The 16859-nt window shown below is 36.7% G+C and overlaps 1 protein-coding gene and 2 pseudogenes across 3 annotated transcripts; 2 read left to right on the forward strand and 1 right to left on the reverse strand.

The window, feature by feature from the left end:
• The first annotated feature begins 6896 nt into the window (after positions 1-6896).
• On the forward strand, positions 6897-7750 carry LOC149266243 (SWI/SNF complex component SNF12 homolog pseudogene; annotated as a pseudogene).
• A 2077-nt stretch (positions 7751-9827) lies between these two features.
• Positions 9828-13780, reverse strand: LOC149266244 (uncharacterized). Of its 3 annotated transcripts, XM_089430193.1 has the most exons (8): positions 13306-13780; positions 13023-13174; positions 12888-12904; positions 11192-11254; positions 10977-11039; positions 10814-10870; positions 10311-10497; positions 9828-10187 (listed from the first exon to the last, which is right to left on the reverse strand). In XM_089430193.1, the coding sequence occupies exons 4-8, from the start codon at positions 11226-11228 to the stop codon at positions 10106-10108; spliced, it is 426 nt and encodes a 141-aa protein (XP_089286319.1). In that variant the 5' UTR covers positions 11229-11254; positions 12888-12904; positions 13023-13174; positions 13306-13780; the 3' UTR covers positions 9828-10105. The 3 variants fall into 3 exon arrangements, with proteins under 3 accessions (XP_089286319.1, XP_089286322.1, XP_089286317.1); XM_089430196.1 differs by having other exon boundaries at positions 12888-13174; positions 13393-13779; XM_089430191.1 differs by having other exon boundaries at positions 12888-13174; positions 13306-13778.
• A 1160-nt stretch (positions 13781-14940) lies between these two features.
• LOC149266245 (actin-7-like) lies at positions 14941-16305 on the forward strand (annotated as a pseudogene).
• Positions 16306-16859: the final 554 nt, after the last annotated feature.

Below are 16859 nucleotides of genomic sequence, written 5' to 3' on the forward strand. Positions count from 1 at the left end.
TCTCATTCGAGTTCCTGCACCTTAATTAGCCATAATTGCCACAATTTGCTCCCAAAAACCTGCAATCAATGCACATTAGACCGCTAGACATAACATCTTACTTTTACTCATCTCATTAAGAAATATATAATTAAAACATGTAAGGAATTATGAGAAGAGTTTATTTTAGTAAGCTTGGAGGTGTATTAAGGTCCATATATTTACCCAATGATGAGCCTCATCACTCTTCGGAACTTCAGAAAGACCCAGATCACTAATCAGAGATGAAAACATGCATCAATACTTAGATCTAGTCAATTCATGAGTAGATCATACATTTAAAAGTTAGTGCAGGTCTCATGATCATGATCCATCATTTTATTCATTGTTGCATAATTATTTCAAATCAATGTGACAATTATGGCCCTTACAAAGGTCTCATGATCATGATCCATCATTTTATTCATTATTGCATAATTATTTCAAATCAATGTGACAATTATGGCCCTTACAAATCAAGTGACAAAAACATTAACAACAAATAAAATTTCAATATAACCATAAATAAAATATTTCAATGCAACTATATATATAAATAAAAAATAAAAATAAAAAAATGAACATAAATTTATATTAAACCTATATTTATCTAAATGCAGAAGGGATGAAATTTCTCTCAAGTGTGAATTTATTTTAAAATACAAAAGTTGAAAAAAGTATTGCACCTCACGACGTTTGTATCGATCTTAAGTAACTAAATTACTTAAAATTAATAACGAATCCAAAACTCACAACATTAACAATAAACATTAACATGCAAAAATAAAAACAATTTTAAATACAAACCTTTTAAATGAGCATTGTAGTTTAAACTTACATATCCCTCCCTTTCACCATAATTGATATCAGTAGGAACGGCCTTAACTTTGAATCCAACCATTCCATTCCTTCTTAAAGGACAAGTACATAATGCAAAAAAAGAGCTCCATAAAAGATATTGAATCTCTCAATGGTGAGGATACAAAATAACGTCTAAGGATAAATTTTGGTAGATAATAATTTTTTTGAAAATAGTTATAAAATTCTAGTTGTAAAATCGTCAAATAATAATCAAGGTTATGGTTTTAATATTTTTTCTTATTCTCAAATTAACAGAAACATGATTTCCAATATCAATAAATTTTTTATATATTTTTTTTTCACTAAATATATTACCGCATTACATTTTCTACCTATTCCAATGAATGATTGAGTTCATAATGCTTGACCAATTTGACCGGCTCTTTCTTACAATACTTCATGCCTTTCTGCACATAGTCAATCTCATGCAAAACCTAACACTTACTCTTATTTATCATAATAAAATAATATATCATATATATTATTCGATCACCACCCATACATCCAATATCTATCACAACCAATACATCCACTTTTTTTCTAGGTAGTTAGAGGACGATGCTTCAATCGAAATCATTACCAAAATTCCTATTTGCTGCTACGTAACCACTGCATGGGTAAGTGCCCACTTGCAAACTAGGCATTTTTCCAAACTCCTATACATAAATTCGCAATTTTTTTAATAAATATTAAGTTATATATATTTTAAAATTGAATTAAATTAAGAAATATTAATAAATTCTAATACAAAATAATTATTAAAGAAAAAAATTTAATGTACAAAAAATATATTAAGAAGCTAAAGAAACCAAATAAAATTCAGAGAATTGCATATAGTTAAGATTAAAGTATTTTACAATAAAGATGGATAAATAGGTTCTATAACTTGAATAAATAAGGTTTTATAAAAGAAAATATATTTAGAAATGATTTCACTGTAAGACTTCATTAATATTTTTTCGTTTAATTTTTTTTCCGTGTTATTACATAAAATTTTAAAATTTTATTATAATTTTTTAGGTTACTTATAATAAAAAAGTATTTTTATTTATAATTTTTTTTATCAAGTTTCGGTGGATCATTCTATTTTCTATTAAATATAAACAAATTTATACCACACACATAAATGGAGTGACCTCAACTTGCCCCGAAGGGAAACTAAGTATGTTGGCCATCGATTCACAATATAAGTCATCCAAAAATAGAATTGTCTTAGGCTTTCCAGCGAGGCTAACACTACATAACTATATAAATTGATAATTGCAACATCGAAATTAGAAACTATGTGCGTAACACAAAATTATGCATGGGTGCTTATCTAATCCTTCTTCTCCTCTGAGATAGATGCAACAGGTGTCGGGTCCTGGAAAGATTCACTAGGCATACCATACAGCTCCAAGATGCAAGGGATATGGCGGTCTATTATGTTCAGTTGAATATCCTACTTATGCAGCTGAAAGAAGATTTTCTCCATATCCTTCTTGTAATTCGGAAATCCTTGTAAAGTTACCACCATCCCAACAAAGATCTGCTCCATATTCTTGTTTAATAGGCTCTTCATGAGCCAATACAAGTACAAAGTTTGCTTAAACTGAGTGATTCTTTTGCGAGTGTTTCCCGGACCCAGGACAAAGGTCCTCCAGTTGTCCCTCTCTTCCTCTGATGCACTGCCTTGTTTCACTCCTCTTCCCCTTCTTCCAATAGCTTCTGGATGCCCTCATCCGTCCCCTCACGGTAAGCCTCTGCTGCCTCTTTTATGAGGTGTTCGACTGATTTGCTGCCCTTGCATGGCTTCGACGTACTCGACCCCTTAGCTTGCCTAGGTGTCAAACCTCTTCTACCATGTCCACAGCCTCGCGCAACACGCGCCATACCTTGTTGTCCTGAGCACTGATGACATCCACAGTGAGTTAGTTTGAAGCACAGGACTGAAACAATACACCACCTCACCCATTCCTTATTACTTGCAGTGAGATACGTCTTTCCTTGCTTCTCTTCATTGCCCGTTCTCACCACAGTCATGGTGGGGCGGGTCAAAACCCGCAGCCCCCAGTGGGAAAGGCCCGCAGCCACAGCCCCTTGAAGCACCCTTTCCCCCTCTCCAATTCTCGCGACCATATGTAGGTTTGCCTTCCCACACGCATGCGAAGCTCGCAACCCCCCCTTGCCTTATGCTATATACCAGCTATGACGCAGGTTCCTATCACCCATTGCCTCCGCCTTAGAGCTCTTGCCTCTCATTTCCCCCCAACTGGGTCTCCACCCATAATTTTTGGGCTTATCCTCACTCCGGCATGGGTTTTAGGTAACACAGTGCTTACTATGTGAATTGCGAGCATCGTTGCATCCTAGCATGCATACTAGCTTCTTTCCCCTACCCTCATCTATGTTCCATTGCTCTTCTTGCATTACCCTGCGACTGACAAGCTCCCCCCTTGATGGGGAGCGCGACGCTTCCGAGCCTAACTGTGGGTAATTTCCCCACAACTGTCATGGGTTTCCTCCATTTTACATAAGGAAAACACGCAGAACCAGGACATGGCGAGCAGTTGCCTACCCCATTGCCACCAACAATTCCCTATCCCCAGACAGACCCCCTTACATCCAAGCTTAACCACAACAATACCATAATTATGGGTTTGAGGTGGAGCCAAATAACATACCCGAAGTTCGCAGTTGTTCGACGACGATGGCCCTAGTTCTTCACGATCCGACGCTCGCCACCAGCTCAGAGCCACCACCCTTCTCCACAAACTATCCTACTAAGACTGCATGTCAAAATGCCCCTCCGTCCAATATTTACCATGTCGTTCCTCCAATCCCGCCACCTTGCCCACTTCCCAGCTTGCCATCATACTGGAGGACACCACACCCCCTCCCTCGAGCATGTGGGACGACAATATTAAGTGCCCGAGTACCCAACATATCTACACCTATGCGCTCCCACCCGAGTACCCAACATATCTACACCTATGCGCTCCCAACTATCGGCCCACATCCCGATCGGATATTTTTATTTATAATTGTAATTTTAATTTAAATATAATAAGACTTTGATTTTAAAGATGGTATAATCATTAATACTTATTAAAATTGAAGTTGGTTTCCAAATTAAAAATTGTAAAAAAAATAATTTGAAATTATATAGAATTTTTACTTTTATATTTTAAAGGCATTAGGAGAAGTGTTTTAAAACTATAATAATTTTATTATGTTTAAAGATTAATAAGATTAGTAATGTTTAGAAAATCTTCGGCAAAATCACATAAACCATCTTTTGTCGACGCGTTTCGAACCAACCAGTGTGGTTCATCGTCAGGACAAGTTGAAGAACTAATCGGCTGAGCTGAATAAATAGAGTGTGCAGAGACTCCAACGGCTATAATGCCAACAGCTAATTTTGACCTAAGATCCTAGTCAAACCCTAACCGAGGAATCTCTGCAACATTTGTGCAGAGACTCCAACGGCTATAATATGAAAAATAATTGGAAATTCAGATTTAGTTTATGTATATGATGGATAATCTAAAAGTGCTTTTTATTTCCAATCTTTTTAGTATTATAAAGGTGATAGATTGTTTCATCTAATTATATTTTGGGAATTGACTGACTCTCACATTAACCATAAGAGGTGAAAACCCTTACAGGCCATCGTTTTAAAACTCCCATTTACATGACATGGTTTTGAAACCCACAAGGTAGGTCTTGAAACCTGCAAGGTAGTTGGCGCTTGGGCTAAGGATATCTGAGAGAAAAAATTTGTAAAAAAAATAGGAGGAAAAACATAAAAAAGAAAACCTGAAACTAGCTACAGAAACAATCACTCAAAGAATTATATATGGCTTTTTGGTTTTCGAAATAGAGATTCGCTGGCCGTGAGGCCTTCGGTCTTCGGAAAGGAATGGTGTAAGAAATCGATACATGAGGGAGAAACCCTACAAGAAACTTCAAAAACATGACGACGAAACCCTAGAGTCCAATATGAGGCTGACAGCCTAGAAACCAATACATGAGGGAAAAACAGTAGGAAAACCCTATAGGGAATTATAGAAAAACCTGGAAATTGTATGTCATTACAATTGTGTCGTTCGACCTAGAGTGGCTAAATTCATAAGTGACAGCTTGGGACCGTGGTAATATCCTGCAAAAAATATGGACAATTTTACCTGGAAGTCGGTGTTTTGTGTAAGGGAATGGCCGTAATAAAGAACTTAAAAACATATTTTTTTTAAGAATGAAATACCTGTGAAGGCCGCAACTAAGCTGGAAATATGGTGGTCGGTAAACTTCCACTCTAGAGCTCGGCAGATGAAACCCTAATAGAGGTGGGCACATGAAACATTGCTTCAGCTCGAGAGATGAAAACTTGATGCAAACGGAAACAGTGATGCTACTCGGTAGATGAAACTGGGAACGCGAAGATCTGAGGAGCAGATGAAGGGTGAAAATGAACGCAGAGAGACAAAGCTCTCACTTGCAGGTGGAAATTGGAAATGAGTACTTTTGGAGGAAACCGAAAGATTTGTTCACATCCGTTTGTTGTCAAGATTCGCGTCCACCGTTGGATTGAGTTGTGGATGGATAGGTGTAGGGCGCAGATCGAAAACTAGGTGGATATTTTGCATGTAAGACGTTCAACACTTGTCCGTGTCGAGATTAGTGTCCAGCCTTGGATGGAGTCGTGTACAGGTGTAGGGTGGAGAAGGGTGAGCGACGAGATATTTTGTCTAGCGCCCAGCTGCATTGGCGAGAAGGTTCGAGAACAATAAACTAGCAATTGTCCCAAAAGGTACAAAGAGAGGCCGATAGGATTATTAAATTAGAATGGTTGAATTTTTCTAGAAGAGATGTTGGTTCAAGCCTAACGGATGAGCAATTTGAGCTAGCTAAACGCCTTCTAATTGTTTTTTTATTATGGTAAAATTATATTGATAATTCATTGGTTTTACTTTCAAAAGCTTGAAGGAATTTGAAGAGCAGGTATAGAATTGCTAGAATTGCTTTGTGGGATTTGATCCCAAAATCACTGATTTGTAGATATATACTCAATGAAATGTTAAGCAGCAGACATGCAGAATTCAGAGTAGAATGAAATGGATAGGCCTCCACAATATTTTTTGGATAATTTATACTTATCTGTGCACTCTAGGGTATGTCTACCTAAAACTATATATTTCTTGTAAACCTACGCTATATGGTTTAGCCACACTTTTTTGGAATATAAATTCTAACTGTTATTGTCTAATAACATAATGATTTCTAGACTATGTGATTAGTTATATTTTTCTTCTTCTGGCACTGTTTTGGTAGCCTGAGGTATGTATCTATATATTTTTCCAAGCAAAACTTAATGAGAACCTGAGGAATACTTTGTCACATTTTGGATGGCGTTCTTGATAAACCCATGAACATAGACTAGTACACCTGATCAAAAAGGCTAAATGCCTAAAAACATTGGCCATAGCCAACTGAACTAACCTCTTCGACTAAGATATATGTGTGTGTGGCATTTAATTCATGTCTCTAACCTCAAAAAAGGGAAGACGTTAGATGAGACAAGTTTTTTTGGATACGTTGAAGTATTTCCAAGGTTTAGAACTGTTCTTTATGCTCAATTTTTCTAGTAGCCACTTATTCGATGCCTTTAAAAGGGCCAGAACTTTTGTTCTAAGTCTTCTCGGAGGATTCCATCCACAAAAGCAAATTTCATGGCTGAATGATATAGCTTTAGCTGTTGCATTTGCTTTCTCCATTACTGGTCATATGTAATTATTAAACCCGGTGATGGGGTAAAAGATAATTTAGTATCTGCAGTTTATATATATATATGAATGCTTCACAGAAACATACTTCTAGATAATTTAGTATCTGTTATATATATATATATATATATATATATTGGAATGCTTCACAGAAACATACCTCAAGGGGTTGCAGTGCAAAGAGAGGCTTCCTTTAATAAAAGATTAATAAACTTATGCTATCCTGATTCACAATTGCTTACATATTTAGCGTTTTCCCTGCAACCTTTATGACCTTTTCCTTTTACTTGTTGTCTTCTTGAGGTTTGCTTCGAACTGAGAGTCCATATATCTTTTATATCCCAGAAGCTTTTTCAGCATCTCTATCCTCCGCAGCCCATCCACTTAGAGCACAAGATAAGATTGTCAGGAAATAGTCCTGTTGGCCATGCTTGCTATGATGTTTTAGTGGATGTTCCTTTCCCATTGCAGAAGGAAATGAGTGCGTTTTTGGCTAATATTGAGAAGCACAAGGACATTGATGCCTGCGATGAAGCAATTTCTGGAGCAATTAAAAAGATTCATGAGCATAGTCGCAGAAGAGCATTTTATCTGGGTTTTAGTCAATCTCCTGTGGAGTTTATAAATGCGTTGATAGCCTCACAGAGCAGGGATTTAAAGCTTGTTGCCGGGGAAGCAAGCCGGAATGCTGAGAAGGAGGGCAGGTCTGACTTCTACAATCAACCATGGGTTGAAGATGCAATCATTCGTTATCTCAACTGCAAGCCAGGAGCAGGGAATGAACCTCCTGGAACTACGTAAGAGCTTGATTCTTGAGATTAGAAAGGGGAGAGCTTATAGAACTTGGAGTCAGCAATATGTTGCTTTTCCAGTGTGTCAAATGAGCATAGTGACTTTTAATAGTAGTTATATGCATTTATGCCCCCTCTGGTTAATAGTAAAAGTCGTTCCAATAAATGACTGTTCTGGCTTGGAAAATTGCCACTCAGTTTGTATTAATTTGTTTGATGTATATTATATACACAACCATATGATCAAATGGCATCCTCTACTTATTAAATTTAACTGTCATGGACCAGTGAATGGTAAGTTGTTCCATTAATCGACTGTTGTTGCCTAGCAAATCGCCATTAATTCTGTATTATTTGTTTGATGTATATTATATAGACAAGCATGTGATCAGATGGCATGACGAGCTGTTTAATATTTGTATGTCTCTTTATCAAATTTTAGGGCTCTATGTTTAGTAGTAAAAATGATGGCGCATTGATGGGTTTGTATTTCATTCGTAAAAGAAATGAAAATGAAATGAAAAGAATTGTGTGTGATTCACTTCTCAGGCGTTGTTTCCCGTGAAACAGGGTAGCTTGTTGCGCTAGCCTTTTCAGGGACGTACTAATGTTCGGTTTTATAACGTGTGACGAGCTCGTAGCCTCGTAGAAGCTTCCTCTTAACATGAAAATCTTTTATATTCCCAAGCATTGAATGTCTTGGCTTCTCCACTAGATTCTGATATAGTAAAATACAATCCCATATATTATTTTTTGTCATTGGATGGATTAATAGATTTCGTGAATTCTACTTTGTTCTTTAACATTAATTCATTGATGTATTATAGAAATGTAAAGAATATGCAGGGTTAACAGATACAGTCTCAGTAGAACCTAATTATGAAGTGTCCCAGAAACAGCAGAACTCTGAGAGGTAACAATACTAGTACTAGCACAGGGCATTCTTCTTGAATCTCTCTTATTAGTACTGATTCAACTCAAATGTTCACCCAAGGGCTTGTTAGGGTATTTTAAATTGTGTTTTTCTGAAGTAAATCATTGTGTTTTGCTGATAGTTGATTTTTTAGTACTTCATCATTCAAATATTTATGTTCAGCCCTTACTGAGAGTCTGGGAAGAGTTTCTTCTTAAGTTCTTGGAACGGATTCAGTGTTCTTATGCCTTTAGCGTCCTGAGTTCCTTAGACTTCTCATTGTTTATGCTCTGACTCGCTTAAACTTCTACTGTTCATGCCTGCAACTTCCTGAGATAATAGGAATTAGTAAGATAATATACTTCTGGAAGATTCAGCAATAGTGTGATTTTATGAGTTAGAGTGGTTATTTCAATTTCGAATGGAGTAATGTTGACTTTCTACCTATTTTCCTGTAACATGTTTTATTGAATCAGTATTGAAAGTAGGGAAATTGGTACTTCAGTGATTTAGAAATATTACGCATGTGCATTTATATTATAGAGATTTGGTTGGACACTAAAAATGAGCAGCACATGCATTAAGCTACTTAAGCCAAGAACCATATATTAGTACAACCAGTTTCAATCATAATGAAACTAATATAGATATAGCTTTGTTACTTTTAAACAAGGAAATAAATAAACTCTCATACATAATACAAAGATTCAAGTCCTAACTCTAGTGTAAGCACATAGTTGTAACTGTAAATTTTATGCAGAATTATATTAAATAAGGAAATTATATTAGTACAACCAGTTTCAATCATAATGAAACTAATATAGATATAGCTTTGTTACTTTTAAATAAGGAAATAAATAAACTCTCATACATAATACAAAGATTCAAATCCTGTGTAAGCACATAGTTGTAAGTGTAAATTTTATGCAGAATTAGTCAAGCAATCGTGTGTAGATAGAAAAGAAAAACATCTCACAGAGAGGCTCACACAAGACCTCGAGTTTCTAATTAAAGGAGGCACCATTCTATTATCATCACGACTCAGGCACAAGAGTAATTTAAATCTTTGTTATAGGAACATTTAGCACTATCCAGCCGCAGTGTGCGAAGAATGATTGGCTGGATACTCCGAGAAAATAATGAGACAGATATATAAAATTACATTAATCAATATAACAGAACAAAACATGCAAGGGAATGATAAACTCGAAATTTCCTTTCAATCCAGTGAGTAAAGAGGGCGAAATAACCAAAGTGTTGAGAAACCTTATAGGACTAGTAGGTAAATCGGCTAGACAATGATAATCAAAAGAAGAAGCATGACAAGATCAGAAATAAGAGAAATTCCAGGTGTATACGATATATTAAAGTCGAATCAACACATAAGATTGATAACATTCATGTATTCGAGAGTGCGAGAATCAATCATACATAGAAACCACATAAAAATTGTAGTAAATGTTTCAGGGCACAAAACCCACATAAGTTACTATAACCTTCATTTGAGAATATAAGCATGCATACATTAAATAGAGCGATATTTCGAGTAAATAGCCGAGCTTAAACCCAATACTGGGTATGTTCTATACAAAAAGAACCAACATAATAATTACTCAAAATCCTGGAAATCATTAGATTGTAGGAATTTAGCTCAGACATACAATGTCTTTGGAGTAAACAAAATTAGGTTACCACTCTGTGGCTAACCATCATCATACAGTAAGGCCACGAATAACACTTAAGACATTCATAGTGTAGCTTCAAGCCATGATTTGACAGCAGGAAACACCCAGAAACCATCGGAGAAAGATTTCCAACTGTAATCCTAGATCAGTGGAACTTCTGTGTACCAATAAGCAATGAACAACCATAGCCACCAAGAAAAAAAAATGAGATCCATACCGTGAGTTTAGGAATGAAAAAATTCAAAAGAGGTGCTACTATAACTAAGGAAACATAACATACCTGTTTCCACTGAAATTATTGTTCGATAAATCCACCCATGCAACTTGGTTATTTCCCAATAGATCCTCCGCCATGCCATGTATTGTCCTTATTGTAGGCAGCACAGAGATTACATTGAAAACACAAATTCTATCGTTGTAAAAAATGCTCCAAAACCATAAAAGAGAAACAGAAGCCGCGTGAGAGTCTACAAAAATAACTGGAAGTCGTTACCATCGCTAATAAAACCGCTGTCATCAGTAACCCTCTTCATAGCAGAAAAATCGAAGTCTACCCTCTTCCGGGACCTTAGAGGTTTGCTTTTGCTTTTCACAGATATATATGGTTGTTCATGGAAACAAGATCAAAAGGAAGTCTTAAACGACAAAGTAAGATACATTATTTGTGGATTTGATAATAGCTAACATTCCCGAGATACAGTACCCCCACTTCAGCCTTATATATCACCAACAACTTGCAACTTTAGTGAAAACAAAAAAAAAACATATATAACAAACGCCTACCTTCAATAGTATTGATCATAAGATCAACAGAAACTCTACCCAAATGTGACAAGTTCCCTGCTAGATACACAGTTACAGAGAATTGAATATGAGCAAACATGGAAACCTTTGAAACAATCTGCAACAGAATTTGAATTTTGTATGAAAACTTAGTTTGGCATACCAGTCTGTTGTACCTCCTGGAGAACGTTGATGTCAAAACCACCTGAGAATATGCTTCCATTACCTAACAATGCCAAAACAGAGACATAGACATGAAATCATCTCGATTTTTGAACAGAAGCATTTACATCTCTCTATATATATGAATATATATAAAGATTTATAACACCATTGAACATTTAGTACAGTTTCCATCCCTTCTGCAAAGTTGCATACCAGTGACAACAATGGCCTTCACATCATTTCTCCTCATTGCTTTGTCATATTTTTCTTTCAAGCCTGCAAGAATTGTAAATAAAACCAATTGAATGGTTACTACAGATATTAAGTTAAATGGTAACACATATGCGAATGCATTACTTACACCCAGATATCAACACACAAATGCGTATGTCATTAAGCCTTCTCTTTCAATGAACATAAAATTATGACGTAGTCAACTACTTACTGGACAGTAATATGATGAATTTGGTAAGGTTGACCTATGATTTCGAATTGGTATGTGCAAATTAGTAGGCCTTGGAGGATTGGTTTGCATTTTATAATCATTTTAATTTGACCTTATCTGTCCTATCCTCATATGGCAGAGCTGATATCAGTTTGCTGCTGCCATGATGCCCTTTATTTCCAGCCACAGCACAGTTTCTTTACTGCTGAAGCATTTCTCAGTTTCAATTTGCCTACTGGTGCATGTGATGCTGTTTGCAAGGCATAGGAAAATAAACCTTTTCTGCCACTCCCATGCCATTGCTGACTTGTTGTGGCCCATCAAGGGTGCTCTTGCTGGCTGGGGTCTGATGGACTTGAGTTGTCTCAAATCTGCATATCCTGTGGGGATGTGGTGTTTCCCCTCACACCCCTTCAACATTTTATAGGTAACTCAAAGCCAGACTGCGCAGTATGTAAACTGGCCATGGCAAATCATTAAAAGTACTTCTCGTTTTAAAATCATTACGGGATGAATCGATGTTCTTTGTTTTTATCAAAAAACACTATGGATGTTTGAATTAGCTGTCCCTTTAATATCATTTTCCAAATCTGAAACGGTTAATATATGGTGTTGTTCAAACTCAACATGAACCATTAATAGTATCAAACCCTAATAAGTTATTGATCATGCAGTATCAAGATGGGGAGAACGGGATTACTGTGATATTAAGTAGAAAACAAGGAGAATGTCCCAAATTTGTTTCACCTGCTTTTACTGTAATGCTGTGCATAGCTCATTCTTCTTTCTATTCTAGTTCCCTTCCTGAATGAAACAAACTCTTTTACATTTCCAAAGTTTGTGTAGAAGGTGAAGTTCAGTATAGCTGATGAACTTGAGCAACAATGTAATGAAAGAAATTAGATTCCAAAAGCTTGAAAAACAGAAAGGATTGAGGCATGAACAAGTGAAGAAGACAAAAAGTCCATCAACAAAGCGGTCACTAGAAAGAAAAACATAATTATAGTTTATTTGGAATCCATCAACAAAGTACCATCAACTAATCTTCCACATGCCCAATTTTGACTTCTCTTACTAAACTCCATGGCTGAACTTGGCATTTAGCATGTTAAGTACGTTCTTTATCCATGTTAAAAGCGAGAAATGACAAATGATGGATAAATTTAGACATAAGGAATAGCTTCTTCTTAAAAGAGGAAATAAATTCTGGAAATCCAAAAAACCTCGGTACATTGCACAGAAAAGATTATCTCCATATGATTAAGAAAACATTGGCAGTCGGTTTGTGGTGCAGGACAGATCAGTGGGAGTTATATTACAACTGCTCCAAAATCATTCTCAGTTCATTCTATGTGAGAAACCCTAAAACGATGAGTCCCAGAACCCCATCGGAGGGTTTCTATTAAAGAAAAACAACAATAAAACTGGAAATGCTTGGGGTCCATAATAAAAGTGAGACCATACCTGGAGAGCTTCGCGTAGGGGCTCCGATGGGGTTCTGAACAACATTGCTAGCTCTAGTTTGCACAAAACCACCCGTGAGAGCCCGCAAGGAGTCCCATACTGAGGGTTTCACCGGCAAATGGAACGGAAGCCCGCGGGTTCGAGTCCCGGAGATTGGAATTGAGAGTACAGGGACACGATGAGGTTACAGCGGGTTGAATGATTAGTGTTTAAAGCTTCAATGTACCGGCAATTAAAGAAAGCAGTCCATCCTGCGGGAACCGCCCGCATTGAACCCCAGCCGCAACCTGCAAAAAACCCATCGACACGTTTAAATCTTTAACCATTATCGTTATCAATAAACAGACAAAATAATAACTAAAGCAGCTCCTGCGGTACGAAGAGCATTCGACCTCACAAATCAAAACGATAGCTCTACCTCAGAAATTAAACCGACAGCTCAACTTCCGATTGATCTTTTGCAGAATTTAGAAAAAGAAAATGCCAAACCGACAAAGAAACTTGCATTTTCTGCCGCCAAAGCCAAAGAATTGTACGAGGAGCAGAGCTGACAGCAAATAAAACCAAAAATCAAGCCCTGCGAACTGCAGAGCGACGACGGCCTCAATTCCGCGGAATTCACCGGTAAATCCAGCGGTTTATCCGCACACCGTAAAACGGAGGAGCAAAAACAGAGCCAGCTATACTGTAAGTGCGCACATTATCTCTTTGCCTCCGCTGAAGGTAGCCATCCAAATGGTTTATCAATTAATTCTGTAATGTTCCAGATGTGCCATATCCCTTTCCACTGTCCACCGCCGCCCACTCCCAACGAAAACATCGGAAAAATTACGGGAATTCATGCTGCTTATGCGAACGAAGCCGTTGCAGAGGGAATTGAAATGATGGAGCGAACGAAGCCGTTGCAGAGGGAATTGAAGCGATGGAGCGATCGACCAGGTGTCAGCCTGAGAATCAAGGGTGAACCAACACTAAGCAAATGCCCAGTCCGCCAGGTGTCAGCTTCAGAAGGAGAAGGACGACGAAAGGCCCCTTTCAAAGGAAGGCCTATCGGCCTAAATATATGTTTTATTGTTTTATGGTATACGAAAATGAAAATTATTGTTCATGGTTAATTTATGGTATATATTTTATTGTTTTATGAAATATCTTAATTTAATGTTTTTAATTATAATAATTTTGTTTTTAATTAGTTATAGTTTTTTTAAATTTTAAAGTTAGCAAAATTGAATGATTTTATTAGTTATTTCTACTCTTGCTTCATACTAAACCTTTTTCTCAATCCCAATTTGTAATTTTTCTTCGTCGTCTTATTCAAGGTTAACTATATTAAACATGGAGAACCAAAAATATTAAATCAAACATTAACCTAACGACAATTTTCCATTATCCCCTATATCAAAAATCAATCAATCAAATATTTACCCAACTACAATTTGCCATAATGCCCTACCTATGTGAGGAACTAATAAAAAAATGAAAATTACAATAATATCTACTATACAAATTATTTGTTTCAATTTATTTCGTTTAATATAAAAATATTCCCCTCCTAACAACTCAAATTGCACAGGCTTTTTGTAATTTTACTTGGTCTCGGTCCATACGGTTAATTACTGGGCAATTATGTACAATAAACCACGTCCCCTGCATTATGTGCTAGATCAGGTACCAAGGAGGACAAATATAGGGTAATTGTCTAAATATTCAGTTCCCTTGACACATTGGATCGTTCTCTTTGGTGTTTTTAATGTGCCAGATTCGTTGTTCTTCCTCACATTTCTAGTAATGGAATATGCCATAGGCCTTCCTTCCTGTATGTGAAACTTGCATCAAGAGCATACTCATACAATGCATATCAGTAGTCCCTAAGATAGGGAGGTGCAATGGTGTATATATATTGTAGACCATCTTATAATCGATGCAGATATTGCCTCAAACTAACGAGATAGGTTTTAAAAGATTTATGTTCATTGAGGACTGTGATTTTTTTTCTGAGTTATGTTGATCCTATCCATTCTTATTCTTGTGATGCCTATATAAGGTTGGATTTTCTGGAGACGATTCTCAGTGTGTTGTTTTCCCAAGCATTGTGAGCAGACCAAGGCATACTGGTGTGATGGTTGGTATGGGGCGAAAACATGCATATGTTGGAGATCAAGATCAATCAAAGAGGGGTATCTTGACTCTCATGTATCTGATCGACCATGGTATTGTGACCAATTGGGATGACATGGAGAAAATCTGGCATCACACATTTTACAATGAACCCCAAGTGTCCCCTAAGGAACACCCTGTGCTTCTCACGGAGGCACCGCTTAACCCCAAGGCTAATAGAGAGAATATGACACAGATAATGTTTGAGACTTTCAATGTGCCTGCCATGTATGCTGCAATCCAAGCAGTACTTTCTCTGTATGTAAGTGGAGGAACCACTGGTATGCTTTTTTATTATTCCATCCCTTTTCAGCCATTAATTTTGGATCTCTTGTGTCCATTTCCACAGATAATTATGTTGAATTGATACTTCTAAGAGTTATAAGTTTCACTAACACATGCATTTTGTTAAAATCTTAATTTAGGTTGTCACTAACTGTTTTACACTTATCATCCTAGGTAGTGTGCTTGATTCTAGTGATGGTGTCACACACACTGTCCCAATTTATGATGGATATGCTTTGCCTCATGCCATACTCAGACTGGACCTTGCTGAGCATGATCTGATGGATGCATTGATGAAGATTCCTACAGAACGTGGGTACACCTTCACCACCACTGCAGAGCACGAGATTGTCCAAGATATGAAGGAGAAATTAGCCTATGTATCTCTAGATTTTGAACAGGAGATGGAGAATGCAAAATCTAGCTCTTCATTAGAAAAGAGTTATGAGCTTCCTGATGGCCAAGTAATCACCATCGGTGCAAAAAGGTTTAGATGTGCAAAAGTGTTATTATAGTCATGTTTAATAGGAATCGAAGCAACTGGAATCCATGAGACTACTTACAATTCTATTATGAAGTGTGATGTGGATATTTGTAAAGATTTGTATGTGAATATTGTGCTCATTGGCGCTTCCACAATGTTTCCAGGGATTGCAGATTGAATGAGTAAGGAAATTACTTCATTAGCTCTAGCAACATGAAGATTAAGGTGGTGGGACCTCAGGAAATAAAACACAGTGTCTGGATTGAAGAGTCTATTTTGGCTTCTCTCAGTACTTTTCAGCAGTTATGCACTACAACTATGAGTCGCTTCATTTTGCATATTGTATCTGGTTTATCGCTTCTTAATTTTATCAAGGAAAAAGTTTTGGATTCACCTAAAAATATGAACTTATTATGTGTATTAAAGATGTGGATTTCAAAATCAGAATATGATGATTCTGGCCCCTCAATTGTTCACAGGAAGTGCTTCTAGAGTTTTGGACGTTTGGTACTTCTATCTAGGAGGAGAACTGGATGCATTTGCCTTGTTAGTTTTAGGTTCTATGGAGGACTAACATTGTAAAGAGAGGATTTTTGTGTTTATTTGCGCACTGACTTTCCTGAGTCAGTTTTGGGACTTGGGTTGTTCATTGCTTTGGATTCATGAAATAATTTGAGCCTGTGCTAAAGGATTGCATTGGAATCCTTACATTGGCCAAATTTAAGTTGTGCTGGTATTTTCCACCCTATTGTGCTTGATTCATTATATTTTCTTATATATATTCATATGGATTGGGAAACCTTTAGCATGTGTGAAATGTCTCTGCATGATTGTGATTCAAGGATGAGTTGTTACCATGCTGTGGAAAACTTGTTGCATGTTTTGTTCTAAATTTCTTCGAAGGCTTGTGGCTTTAAGCATAGTATTTACTATTAAATCTAACTATGCCTATTTTATGTCAATATTTAGGAGTGACGTTACATGATGACCACATATGAAAGTTATCTCCATAACCATGAAGACCTAACTTACCTCAGAAATAAAGA

The sequence above is a fragment of the Pinus tabuliformis genome, chromosome 6 (genome assembly GCF_031772625.1).
Source record: "Pinus tabuliformis cultivar Carrire ecotype Pingquan chromosome 6, CPIR1, whole genome shotgun sequence".
Taxonomy (NCBI): Eukaryota; Viridiplantae; Streptophyta; class Pinopsida; order Pinales; family Pinaceae; genus Pinus; species Pinus tabuliformis.

What these genes read in the sequence shown, in the direction of transcription:
- LOC149266244 (XM_089430193.1), bottom strand. Translation starts at nt 11,228, where the DNA reads ATGAGGAGAAATGATGTGAAGGCCATTGTTGTCACTG. An exon ending in GAAGGCCATTGTTGTCACTG is followed by an intron (nt 11,040 to 11,191) that starts GTATGCAACTTT and finishes TGGCATTGTTAG; the next exon opens with GTAATGGAAGCATATTCTCA. An exon ending in AATAATTTCAGTGGAAACAG is followed by an intron (nt 10,188 to 10,310) that starts GTATGTTATGTT and finishes ATTGGTACACAG; the next exon opens with AAGTTCCACTGATCTAGGAT.